Raw genomic sequence first — 14,296 nt, 5'->3', positions numbered from 1 at the left:
GTCACGTTGCTTGGTTGGGGATTGTGGGCCGAACGTAAATTGCAGGATTTGTAATCTGCGAGTAGCAGCAGTTTCCACTCCATGCATGTCCTTGTTTTCCAACCTTACCCTAACACTTACCTTAGCCACTTGCTACAGTAGCATACCTAAACTTAACCTTACCCTGCCTACCACTTACCCTAACCACTTCATAGCATGCCTAAACCTTACCCATTCTAGATGTTCATTACTGACATTAGTTTACGCTTAAGTAAGAGTGTGCAACTGCGCCTCGCTATGGAGATAGCCACTCACCGTACAATGACCACTAAGAGAGTTTCCCATGGCAATACTCAAATATATACAAATCCGTATGAGAGTTTTCTCCTATACCATGGATAGAAATAACCAAAGTTCTGTCTCTTCCATGTTTTTTGTTTTTTACTGTATTCATTATTGTTCTCTATCTAGAGTAGGCAATCCCTGATTGGCTTATGTTAACCAAACAAAATATTTAAAGAGTACTAGCTAGCTTTCGACACATAAAATGAGAAGAAGTAACTTTTTTTCAAATCTCTCTCACATATACTGAACTACCAAACATGGATGTGGTGTTATCTGTGAAAAGGAGCAGGATATACTTTTGTGAGAATAATTGTGTGTTTTTTTTCTGTCTACTTCTGATTGTAAGTGGTTACCACAGACAAACAAAATATTGGCACTCTGATCTTTGAAGATTTTTCTTTAGTTTACTCTCTAATGATGGGCAGAAATGGAAGTCAAAGGGTAACGAGATCCCACACAATGCCTTTGAACCACATACAGCACCTGTACAAGCTCTAATGTACAAGCCAATGTCATGACAAAACAATACACCATAAAACATGGACTTTCCATATCATACACCGATTCAATTAATAAGATAAAGTAGGGTTATATTGAGTACACATTAGAATATTTTTGAAATAGTTTATACAATAGCGTTATTAAAAATCCCAACTCGTGTTTTTTATTTTCATTGCAAAGTCCATTACAGATGGCAAGACAGGTTTAGGTTATACGGACTACATTTCCCTTCTATACACGTTGGCAACTCACAACAAGAGAATTGACCATTACATTCAAACAACAAAATGTTTTCTCTTCAAACAGTATTCAACTTTAAAGACAAAATTACACTGTGTACATTTTTTATATTCTGGGCAACATCTAATAGAGCAATAGCTAATATGTTTTAACAATTCAAAACTACTCCATGATAGGCTACCATGTAACATATACAGCAGTAACATCAGGCTTTAATGTGTAGAGTGAAGCTATATTACAGACACTCATTTCAATAGCTACTGAAGAGAGCAGCAATACAGCATCACAAAGGACCAACAATATGCACATGCACATGTAAGAAGGCAAATGACCAAACATTCACAGTTTTGATGTATAATAACATGGCCAGTGAAATATCAAAGTCCACATTCTCTGCTTTCCCGAGAGTCAGACTCTGCAATCTTCCTGTGATAATGACAGAGAGAACGAGAGAGAGGAAGCAAGATAAAGAGAGAAAGAGACGCTCACTACACACGTCCAGTATGGCACATCGTCTGGCGTGGCATTATTTTGATGATGGAACAGCGCTGATGTGGACCTATGTAGCTTGAACGATATCCACTTTTCTTCATATTGTCTTCATACCATTTCCGAATCGAAACATGGAACCTCATAGCATTATGTCTCAGGAGGACCCTTGAAAACAGCCAATCATCATGGCCGTAGTTGAGCTAGCACTCGGTGACCTCCAATCAGACGTTGGTGCAGTTGGTGGAGGGCGGTGTGTTGTCCACCTTGCTGCGGAACTCCTTGAGTTCGTTGAGAGGGGAGTTGGTAACCTGACACCTGAACACCTGCTTGTAGGCCTTCCTGAAGTTCTCAGAGAGGAAGGCATAGATGACAGGGTTGACGGAGGAGTTGCTATAGGCTAGGCAGTGGGCCGCCACCCGGAACAAGAAGGACCACTGGGTCAAGGGGAAGTTGCCAAACTCCACCCACAGGTGGACCACATGGTGGGGGAGCCATGACAAGCAGAACACCACCACCACTACAAGAACCGTCTGGGCAGTCTAGTGGAGAGAGAGAGAGAGGAGAGGGGGGCACAGAGTAAAAGAACTTCAAGTATGAAGAATTGAATTGACCTTTCATTAATAAAAATAAAAAATTGACTTCTGAACGCATCTACTAATGTCAATACATTGTCTAGTTGTTATCACTATGTGCGTCCACTAAGCATGTGACGTGTATAACCTTGTCCCTTTATGAGATTGTCTTTCAGTTAAATCTGGGATGTTCTCATGTCTTTTTCCAAAACTAGCAGAGCTAAAGGTGGCATCTGTCGAATGAAATGCCAATGTCATGCTTGCTGGCCTGCTCTGGCTTTCCCCTGCATTCCTGGCTTGCAGATTGATTTACCGCCGTGTTCAATAATTAGCACGCCACATGGGAGATATATTAAAGAGCGGGAACATACAGAGAAGGCATTGGGGCAGGGCTGGAGATGTTTACAAATGTGTCTGCTTGCTTTCCGCTGCTATTTGAGTGTCTGCCTGCCACAGCAGTTCCTGAGCCTCGCTAACAGGGAAGCACATGGATCTTCTCCAGGAAACTGGCAGGCGATGCTCAGAAAAAAGGAGGGAGGGAAGGAGAAAGGGAGATGAAGGACACAGAGAGAGGAGTGAGGCGGGGAGAAAGATAGATGGTCAAAGACCGATAGGAACGCTCACTATAAAAAAACAGACCTGTAATATAGAGACAGCGAGATCAGACACAGAGGGATAGATGTAGCTAAGTAATGAATTGAATGAAGTGAGGTTTTCAGTAAGCTTAGTGGCATCATGAAAATGTACATAAGTCCAGCTCAAATACCTACCATTCAGCACTACAACCAGCCCAAAATCAACATCAACCACATTGTTGCAAAAGGCATAGCCGCATAAAAAAATCTCCCTTTCACCTGTTCCCAGGTCTCCCTTGAAGACCAGCAGAACTGACTGTACCCTGAACTCCCAATCATTCAGAGCTGTCAAATTGGTATGTGTAGTGTTCAATTATTCCTTCAACAGTCAAATCCCAAAATTAAAATGGAAATAACCTTGCTCTGTTATTTATTTTACCATCATTAGTTAAGTCTAGGTGTTTGAGTCTATGTGTTCGTTTCTCTTGGAGAACAAACACAGCTAATTTGATGGTGACAACTTCTGAATCTATAAATTGTTCTTGGGCTCATATATGGAAATATAAATATATAAATCACTGTCTTAAGCTACTGTATATGGTAAGGAAGAGGAATCTGAATCTGTTTGTATAGTACAGCACACATACACAACCAACACACACACACATACCCAAACACACAGTCAGAGGGGCTCAAAATCCCCCAAAAGACAAAATCACTGAAGTGAAACAGTGGAGGTAGGACATTGTGACTTCCCCTCTGCCATCCTCACATTGAAGGGCTTTAGGTCTCCATTTAGAGGCTATTGGAAGAACAAGTCCATAACAATTCCTGTGTGCTGTTAAATTAAACGCCTAATTGAATTAAATAACAGAGTAAAACTGTTAAATCTGCTAATTAACTGTGCCTCACACCTCCTACACTGGGAATTCATTAAAACATAGTGGCATGTCAATCAAAAACAAATCCATTGCCTACTCCAGGGAACACCTTTTCTTGCCTGAACAGCCTAAAGATGACTGCAATCGCTAACAACCGTCTGTTGACATTTCATTTATTTAAGTATGTATATTATGAAGTGTCAGAAAGTACCAGAATTCATATGACGCATCCCATTTATAACCAAGTGCATGATACAAGAAATCCATGTTTATCTGGCCTCCATTGATCTCCCATGTTACGATTCCCTTTTATAATAATCCAAACACATGGTTAAGATTCTTTTTGAGGAGTGGATTGAAAGTAAAACATTTGCTCAATACACTTGTGAAAGGACAAAGAGAATTACAGGAGCTTCCCTATGAGCACAAGATGTTGAAAATATGTCATTTTTTGTTGTGCTGGGATGCCACACACGACCGTCTATAAACACCCTGTCCTCCTCCTGTGTGTACTTAGGGCTGATAAGTGAAGACATTTTATAATAGTGGCAATAGTAGCATTGTTTTCCCAGCTGCTTCTGATACGTTGTTTCACAGCATTGGAGGAGATACTGAACTGATGGCTGGAGGTCGAGGCCAGCATCCTCCTACTCCTCACACATGCACACACATATGCGAGCACACACACACACATACATGCATACATACATACATACATACATACATACATACATACATACATACATACATACATACATACATACATACATACATACACTGAGTGTACAAAACATTATGAACACCAGCTTTTTCCATGACATAGACTGACCAGGTGAATCCAGTTGAAAGCTATGATCCCTTATTTATGTGTTAAATCCACTTCAATCAGTGTAGATGAAGGGGAGGAGACAGATTAAAGAAGGATTTTAAGCCTTGAGACAGTTGAGACATGGATTGTGTGTGTGTTCCATTCAGAGGGTGAATAAGCAAGACAAATGATTTAATTACCTTTGAACAGGGTATGGTGGTAGGTGCCAGGCTCACCGGTTTGTGTCAAGAACTGCATCGCTACTGGGTTTTTCACACTCAACAGTTTTCTGTGTGTATCAAGAATGGACCACCACCCAAATGACATCCAGCCATCTTGACACAACTGTGGGAAGCATTGGAGTCAACATGGGCCAGCATCCCTATGGAACGCTTTCGACACCTTGTAGAGTCCATACCCAGACAAATTGAGGCTGTTGTGAGGGCAAAAGTGGCAGGTGGATTCAATATTATGAAGGTGTTCTTAATGTTTTGTAGACACACAAGCACACACACACAATTGATTATACCTTTAACTGAACACCTTGTGTCTTGATCTGCCTATGGACACAGCCTCTGTTTTCTTTACTCATTTTACACATTTAATTGTATTTACAGTGAAAGCTTTAAGTGTAAATAAGTTAGGCTGGTTGGGTGAGATGATTGACGGCTCAAACATGCGCATCGATTTGAATCAGGCAGCAAAATCTCTTCAGCTAGGTTTCCATCCAATTGGCAACATATTTTCATGAGAATATTCAAAAAATCTGCATAAAAACAATATGTGCATGTTCCCACCAGAGATGTGTTTCCATCCAATTGACTTATTGTGGATTAGCGCGATGACATAGTCCACATAAAAATCACTTTTGTTATTAAATTCCCATGTACCGGATAAAAAATATATAAGTTAAATCGGTTTCCATCACATTTTCAACTCTACTGATGGTTTTGTCTAAAAAAAAGTTACATTATATAGTGCATGTGCCCCATCTGGTATTGGCAAGTGCGTTCTAGCCAACAGCTCTCAGATACCATTTTTTTTAAAATAGGCAAGTCAGTTAAGAACAAATTCTTATTTTCAATGACAGCCTAGGAACAGTGGGTTAACTGCCTTGTTCAGGGGGAGAATGACATATGTTTATATTGTCAGCTCAGGGATATGGTCTTGTGACCTTTCGGTTACTAGTCCAACACTCTAACCACTAGGCTACCTGCCGCCCCAATGGGCATATAGCCTACGTTATGAGATTATTATGGACAAAATAGCGCAATAATTTTAAATTGTCAAATCGCAGCCAAGCATCGATCATCATCTCACCAGACTAAGACCCTCGATATTAATTGGAAAGGAGCATCAAGCCCATCCCCTTTCACTTTCCCTCCCTGTGAAGTTCCTCGTCATTTATTTCATTTGTAGCCTAATAAACTGAAGGATGGCCTGAGTTGTAGTGGGAGGACCTCACAGCGTGTAATCGAGTGACTCCGAGTGACATAAAGATCCCACCCTGTCTAGCGTATTTAGCTTTGTCGACATTTGGAAAGTTTACTGACAAATTAATTGTTTCCATCAGGCCTGTCGTGACATTTTTTTTATCCGGCATAAAAAGGTTGGATTATAGTTAAGATATTCCTATAGACAAATAGTATTTCATTAGTCAGAGTTTATACTCATTGAATGACATTTGAACTGTCTATATGTGACCAAATGAGAATACATTTTTGTGAACGCATAGGTCAGACCAACATGAATCTTTTATTGTTTAGTTATGCGTAAGCCATGTGGACCAGTGTCTGGGCATATTGTTAACGGCCAACACTAAAGAGCCAGGCGAGCAGCAGCAGTGGGTTGGTTTAGACAGGCAAATGGCCATTAAGAAGAGTAATGGCTGAAAGTCCAGTTTAATTGCACTTTCCCACTCTGCTGCTTCACTCAAGTGTGGTAATTGACAGGTGCTTCAGGGACATGGTAGATGGAATGTACTGCCGATACCAAGTGCCTTATATTCAATTTACAATACTGACTAAGTTTATTGGTTATTTTTCTTCAAGTAGACTATTATTTTTGCCTAGAAAACTGACAATGGGATGTTGGTTGTTCAATAGTATACGTTGAAGCTCTATGCAGGTGCGCCAGTATGTGAGGGAGGCTAGAGGGTGGTCCGGGAGGGGGCTAAGCCGCTAGTTTGGAAGTTGGAGATTTTTTGCATTTTTCAAACACCGGAAACAGCTTTTTTCCTACAATCCAGAGTCATAATCATTATAATTCATTCTATGTCAACAATATTTCTATTTGTCTGCATATCTAAACATACCTCTTGAGCTGTCTGTGGTTCTTCTTTTAAAGAAAACTAAATATGCTTCTCTGCATCTCTGATCAAAATCTGGGTTAAAGATTGAAAGGAATGTGAGTTTTGTTCAGTACATGTAGTTATTGCTTGCTTTTGTGAAGTCTACCAATCTTGCCAGAAGACATGTCAGCTAAGATAGTTAGACAAGCTAGTTACTCTAACTTGATCGATAGCATGAAATGGCTTCTTGGTAGCCAGATATGAGGTTGGGAGATTGGGAAGCTATCTGTGCCTGCTAAAGCCAACTTCATAAAATTGCTAGGTGGCGAGAAACAACAACCAATATGTTTTTTTTTTACATGAATATATCTTTGAAAACATCTTATCCAAATAGTGTTTTTAGGGTAGAAGGATGGAAGCCTTATAAATCTTAAATGATATTGAATGTTTTAACACTTGCCTAGAGCTCTTGACAACATGTCTAGAAAAAGCATTAAAGTAAAAATGTCCAAAAAAAACAACCAAACAGGCTCCCCGCCTCTTGTTTGGCATATGGCTGAGCTGAGTGATGAGGCATAACTCCTTTCAAATTCATAGACAGCTCTTTAAATTCAAGGACTGACATGCCAAGATGGTCAAACTCCTTGATATAGTTTTAACGATATTTTGATGCTAAACCATGTATCTTTACATTCTTGACGTAAACAAGTAGTACAACCTTCTATTTTGGTTTATGATAAAGCCATAGTGGGTCACAGTGCTAAGCTCATGAGACATGTATAAGTTATATTCTTCAAGAGTCATTAAGTAAATACTAAGAATTGAAATGATGATTGCACAGCTTCCTAAATCCCAGACTGTAGCTTTAAATCCCAGACTGTAACTTTAAATCCCAGACTGTAGCTCTAAATCACAGACTGTAGCTTTAAATCCCAGACTGTAGCTCTAAATCCCAGACTGTAGCTTTAAATCGCAGACTGTAGCTCTAAATCCCAGACTGTAGCTTTAAATCCCAGACTGTAGCTCTAAATCCCAGACTGTAGCTCTAAATCCCAGACTGTAGCTTTAAATCCCAGACTGTAGCTCTAAATCCCAGACTGTAGCTTTAAATCCCAGACTGTAACTAATGTTGGTCTTGTTCCCCTACTATTGCTGCTGGACAACTGGTGTGGGAGACTGTAATACTCCAACATACTGCATTTGTGGGGCTGTCCGCCATAAACTAATGATCACCATCAACAGTCAATATGAAAATGTCATGAATGGTTTTACATACCTTCTTTTTCGATGCCTCTGACTTTCTGGACATGTTTCTGAGTTTTTTGTGCAGGTGATTTAAAACCTGAAAATGCATAAAGAATTGTGTGATGACCTATCAAACGATGAATTAAAGCATGTGCTATAACAAATATGTAATAACATTGTATTGAAATCATTTATTTTCAAAGGCTATCTAATTTATGTCTTAGTTGTCCCCACCTTAGATTACACAAACTGACATATGTTGACATATGTTGACAAATTGGCAAATGTAAAGGCAATTATCTATCAATACAATAATAAATAAATCAGGATTGCCTGCGTACCTTTGCGTAACAGAACGAAATCAGCAGCAGGGGCAATACATAACCAAAAACAAACGTGCACACAACATAGACTTTCTTTTGGTTTTGATCCGGCCACACTTCCCAGCAATAGGTGTGATTCTCGTCTCTCTGGTATATGTTGTGTATGACCGCGACTGGCGCTGCCATGGCCAAAGAGAGTATCCAAATGACCACCACTCCGATCAAAGCGTGCTTTGACACGCGGATGGAGGACGACTTTCTGGAGTGAACAATGGCAATGTAGCGGTCCACCGACATTGCGGACAAGGTGAAAATACTGACCAGCATGGAAACGGTGAAGAAATAATGAATAAACTTGCAGATGAAGGCACCCAGAACCCATGTCGGCATCATGTAAATAGTTGACTGAAAAGGGATGCAGAAAAGCAGATAGGACAGGTCGGCGATGCTAAGGTTGAGGATGAATATGTTTGTGGTGCTCCGTGGTTTTCCGGGTTTACTACGTGCCAGCACCGTGATGACCATGGAGTTTCCCAACACTCCAAGTGTAAAGATGAGTCCGAAAACTAAAAGCGTAATGAAGTTGTCCATGCCAATCCCGAACAGAAGTTTCTGATTTTCCTCCTCGACATCCGTTCTGTTGAGATACCATGATGCAAATTCGGTTAGGTTGTCCAAACCAGACGAGTTCATCACTTTTTCTAGTGCTGGACTATTTTCAAATGTAACTATAGGGCGCACAAATGCCTTCATATGTCTTCATGGGTCGTTTGACAGTAGCTGGCAGACGTTTTTGCCTATTCAGATAACAAAAGCATAATTTGTTTCAAAGTCTCTTGAGTCTCTTGAATACAGCCATCACACAATATTGTATCTCAATTCGTTACAATGTTCCTCATTGTTTTTCGATACAATGTAAGTGAAGATACTTTTTACGATACATTTTGTCAATATGTCTGAAGTTAGCTGCCCAGAGTGTACTGTTCTATATATTCTTGGTGCGTAATGCAGTTGCTGTCTGCACCTGGTGCGTCCTCAGTCGCTGGATGTCTCCGCTCAAATCCCTCCTCGCCCTATTTCCCACTACATATTATAGAAGGGGCTGGGCTGCGCGTCTCACGTCAGCTTTCAGTACCACTGCCCAAGATGTACTAAAAAGCACTCCAAAATTAAACTTGGCCTGTCCACGTTCTCGCGGCCATAATTATGCACAATGCCGATGTATAAGATATCGAATGACATCATTCTCTTGTAGGCTAACATCTGGGGTGATTAAAATTGCTAACAGCAGTCTAATATACACTGAGTGTACGAAATATTCGGAACACCGTCCTAATATTGAGTTGCAGCCCCTTTTAGCCTCAGAACATCCTACATTTTTTTCGGGGCTTGGACTCTTCACGGTGTCGAAAGCATTCCACGGGGATGCTGGCCGATATTGACTCCAAAGATTCCCACAATTGGCTGCATGTCCTTTGGGTGGTGGACCATAATTGATACACACGGGAAAATGTTGAGCGTGAAGTACGTGACACACTCAAACGGGTGCGCCTGGCACTTACTACCATACCCTGTTAAAGGCACTTCAATATGTTGTCCTTCCCATTCACCCTCTGAATAGCACACATACACAATCCATGTCTCAATTCGTCTTTAAAACATGCCTCCTCCCCTTCATCTACACTGGTTGATGTGGATTTAACACATAAATAAGGGATCATAGCTTTCAACTGGATTCACCTGGTCAGTCTACGTCATGGAAAGAGGAGATATTCCTAATGTCAAATCAAATTGTATTTGTCACCTGCCCTGAAGACTTTAAGGTGAAATGCTTATACTTACAGGCCCTTAACCAACAATGCAGTTCTATGCAAATAGTCTGGCAGGCATTTGATTAATTGTCCAGCATTATCTTTTGAAAATGTTGTGTACACTCAGTGTAGTTGGCATTCATCATGTCTGTGAAATGGGCCTGTTGGCTTATGAAACAAGGGGTTGGATATGTGGTTAGCCAATGAAGGATAGTGGTCCAGGCTTGACAAACATTATTTCATCCCAAATTATTATATATATATTTTTTAAATGGCAAGCATTAGCTCCTCTCTGATAATGGTAAATGATTGTGCCGGGCTCTTGTTCTGGCAGTGGGCCTAGAGCATGTATTTGGGGACAGGATACTTCATGAGATGGAGGCATTTACAGTAAAATATACAGAATCCACAATAGCCCATTAGTATATCCCCCTTGGGTTCTACCCCGTGGATGGCCCAATGTTGGTGCCATTCCTCTGCTGAACACCATCTGGACAAGGGAAAGTGTGCTCTCCAGAACAAATCATTTCAGTTATCTCTTCTATCCTTCAATTTGCTTCCACTCGCCCATATCATTTACTAATTGATGTTACAGCCCTCTGGTTAATGGAATTCTCACATATGTGCAGGACGAAACAGTACAGACAAGATTCATGACTGGTGGATCAGGCTTAAAACACACACATACATACACGCATGGATACACACACACACACACACACACACACACACACACACGCACAGACACACACACACACACACACAGACATACATGCACAGACATGCACACACACACACACACACACACACACACACTGTTACGGATACAGGTATCCTGTGTGTGTATTTCTTTTCTCTCCTCCTCACAGGTGGCAATCATCATTCCCCAATCAGTCATCAATCAGTCGCTAATCAGAAGACACACCTCCTGTTTCCATTACCCTATCACATTCCCTTTCCCTTGGTTTAAAAACCCTGTCTGTTGTTTGCTCTAGAGCTCAATCTCTCTGTCAATGTCTGTAGATCTCTTGTTTGGTTTTTGCAACTACATGCAACTACAAGATGTTGCACATGGGCATACATTACCCGTAGGAACACTTTGTATAAAAACACTAGTTAGAACTGGGTGGACCACCCACTGCATTTTTGGTTAGTTAGTTAGCTGTTGGTGAAGTAGGCTTGTCTAGCTTAGGGGTGTTTTTGGATACTTATTATTTATTTCCTTGGGTCCAGCTCAGCCCCTTTTCCTGCTCCCCCCATTTACCATGTGTTTTCAAATAAACCATGAGTGTTTGACGGTAATTTAGCTGTCTGTGGTTATTTCGTGCTCACTGTTACTTTTTCACTATTATAATTTGTATGAGTTATGTTACGGGTCTCATTACCATCCCCCCCTAGACTGTCGGGCCCAAAAGGGATTCGTAACATAAGTGGGGGCTTATCCAGGATATTTCTTTACTGACACCCATGCCGCTCATGCAAATTGTTGTAGTGGCATAGTTCAGTGTTGAGCGTCATAGCTGATGTAGCATTAGTGTTTGCTATTTGTTGACTTGTGTGTAGTATTAAAAGATGGCTCCATTTGATTTGAAATCCTTTTTGGATAAACCTTCGTGGGAGGTTTTTGATAAATGTCGTAGAGTTGATTTAATGACCTTGGCTGACCATTATTCGTTATTGATTCCGCAGAGTTTAGTTAAAGTGGAGGTTAAACAGCTGGTGTTAAATGTTTTGTTGGAAGAGCAGGTGCTTGTGTTACCGCTGCCTGAGCCTACTACCCCTGTAGGGGAGGTTGCTGCTCCTGTAAGCCCGTTGGTGTCTGAGAACGAGGGTGAGCCTAAGCTCCAGCCACATTGCCCCGTTTTGATCCACTCTCCCCACTGTCAAACGGTAATGTCAGGAGGGCTTATTAAAAAGAACGAGAAGAGCGGCAGATGGAGTTAAAAATGCACCAGATGGAACTGCAGGCAGAGACAGCGAAGCTAGCCTTCGTTCCTGCTGTGACTGTTAGTGAGTCGTCCTCACCAGATGAAGCTTCCAACACTTTTGACATTAGAAGGCAGATGCGCCAGATGGAACTGCAGGCAGAGACAGCGAAGCTAGCCTTCGTTCCTGCTGTGACTGTTAGTGAGTCGTCCTCACCAGCTGGAGCTTCCAACACTTTTGACAGTAGTAGGCAGATTGCATTGGTACCTTTGTTCCGAGGTTGACTCCTATTTTTGTGTATTTGAATGTATAGCCATAGCATTGAAATGGCCTGAAGAGATATGGTGCCTATTACTTCAGTGTCAATTAACTGGTAAAGCCCAAGAGGTTTTGTCAGCGCTACCTCTGGAGGACAGTATGAATTATGAAGTGGTCAAAGCTACTGTTCTTCGCGCCTATGAGCTTGTGCCTGAGGCATACCGACAGATTTAGATCTCATAAGAAGTCTTCTAGTAAGACGTATGTGGAATTTGCTAGAGACAAGGGAAATCTGTTTGATAAATGGCATGCTGCTAGCAAGGTAATTGATTTCAACTCTCTCCGGGAGTTAATCTTGGAAGAGTTTAAAAATTGCTTACCCGAACGCATTGCAGTTTACCTAAATGAACAGAAAGTATCCTCCCTGTCAGTGTTGGCAGACGAGTTTGTGTTGATGCACAAGAGCGTGTTTTCGGCTCATACTGAGAGTAGAGCCACTGAATTGCCTACTTTTAGTCCTAGTCGGCCAGCAGTAGTATATCAAGCACGCCAGAAAAATGAGCGTCCCTGTTTCTATTGTCATAAGGTGGGACATATGATTAATGATTGCTTCCTGCTAAAATGCAAACAAGGGATGCCTCTTCGTGCCAAGCCACCAACAGGTGTTGGTCTAATTCTTACAGTTGTGCGGTCTGAAGCGAAACAGGTGCCTCAGGGTAACTGTTGTTTGAAAGGTCCAGTCCCCCGACCGTAGTTATGAACCGTTCATTTTCGTGGGGTTTGTGTCCCTAACGAATGACGAAGCGCCTCGGCGTCCGGTTAAAATCCTTAGAGATACTGGTGCGGCGCAGTCGTTTATATTGTCTGATGTGTTGCCCTTATCCGACGATACATAGGGTGGTTCCAGTGTGTTTAGTGCAGGGTATTGAAATGGGTTTTGTCCCAGTGCCGTTGCACTTTGTGAAAGTACACTGAGTTAATCAGTGGAATATTCAGAGTGGGAGTACGTCCTAAGTTGCCAGTAAAAGGTGTGACCTTTATAATGGGTAACGATATTGCCGGAGGAAAGGTAGTACCCGTATTGGATAAAAGTGACCACTCTCTCTCTAATGAGCTGGCACAGAGTTATCCACATGTGTTCCCCGCTTGTGCTGTCACTCGTGCCTGACAAGAGGGTGACGTGATAGATTTGTCGAACACTGTTCTGTTCAAAGAGGTTGCTCAAGAGGATGGGTTGTGTGCTACCTCTGGGAAGATGATCACCTCTGACAAACAACCCAGGAAAGAATCGAAGAATGTTGAACTTATTGCTGATGCAGTACAGTTACCAGTCACTCGTGAGCAGCTGATTGCTAACCAAAAGGTTGACAACATACTTGCTAAATGTTTTTCTAGTATTGTCTCATTGGAACAGGTAAAGAATAAGAACGTGGCTTATTTAATTGATGGTAATCTCCTCATGCGTAAATGGACATCCCATGCTGATGCGGGCGGAGATTGGAATGCTGTTTACCAAATAGTGATTCTGACAGCCTTTCGACAAAATGTGTTATCCCTTGCTCATGATCACCAGTGGTCTGGTCATTTAGGAATCACAAAAACGTATGATCGGATCCTTCGACATTTCTTTTGGCCGGGTTTAAAATAAGATGTGGCTCAGTTCTGTCGGACATGCCACACATGTCAGATAACAGGAAAACCAAGTCAGGTTATTCTCCTCTGCTTCTACTGCTATGATAGTGGACTGTCATATTGATGATGGAGATGGATTGGAGTTGTGCAATACTCGGCAGCAGTGCATTAGATTGCCCAACTCAGAAATGCTGCTGTCTCTCTCCAGTCAGGTCTGGTTCATTTAATGGACGGACAGGCCAACGATATTGGGAGGCTACTGCACAGTTTTCCATGTCTTTTTAATGACGTTCCCACTCACACAAACGCGTTGGAACATGACATTGATGTTGGAAATGCTACACCTATCAAGCAACACCCATATTGTATCAAAGCTTCCAAGAGGAAGATAATGAGGGATGAGGTGAGATATTTGCTG

The 14,296-nt window shown here is 41.5% G+C and overlaps 1 protein-coding gene across 1 annotated transcript; it reads right to left on the bottom strand.

Moving 5' to 3' along the window:
- Positions 1-962: 962 nt before the first annotated feature.
- LOC115106167 (galanin receptor type 1-like) lies at positions 963-9,267 on the bottom strand. Its single transcript, XM_029628730.2, has 3 exons — positions 8,270-9,267; positions 7,960-8,025; positions 963-2,096 (listed from the first exon to the last, which is right to left on the bottom strand). Exons 1-3 carry the CDS (start codon positions 9,002-9,004, stop codon positions 1,779-1,781), a joined length of 1,119 nt encoding a protein of 372 aa, XP_029484590.1. The 5' UTR covers positions 9,005-9,267; the 3' UTR covers positions 963-1,778.
- Positions 9,268-14,296: the final 5,029 nt, after the last annotated feature.

Source organism: Oncorhynchus nerka, linkage group LG3 (assembly GCF_034236695.1).
Source record: "Oncorhynchus nerka isolate Pitt River linkage group LG3, Oner_Uvic_2.0, whole genome shotgun sequence".
Lineage (NCBI taxonomy): Eukaryota > Metazoa > Chordata > Actinopteri > Salmoniformes > Salmonidae > Oncorhynchus > Oncorhynchus nerka.
This window is presented reverse-complemented; position numbering and strand designations above follow the sequence as displayed.

Coding starts and splice junctions, on each gene's coding strand:
- LOC115106167 (XM_029628730.2), bottom strand. CDS start 9,004: ATGAAGGCATTTGTGCGCCCTATAGTTACATTTGAAAATAGTCCAGCA. Junction 8,026..8,269: donor TTTCGTTCTGTTACGCAAAG/GTACGCAGGCAA, acceptor ATGCATTTTCAG/GTTTTAAATCACCTGCACAA. Junction 2,097..7,959: donor CAGAGGCATCGAAAAAGAAG/GTATGTAAAACC, acceptor TCTCTCCACTAG/ACTGCCCAGACGGTTCTTGT.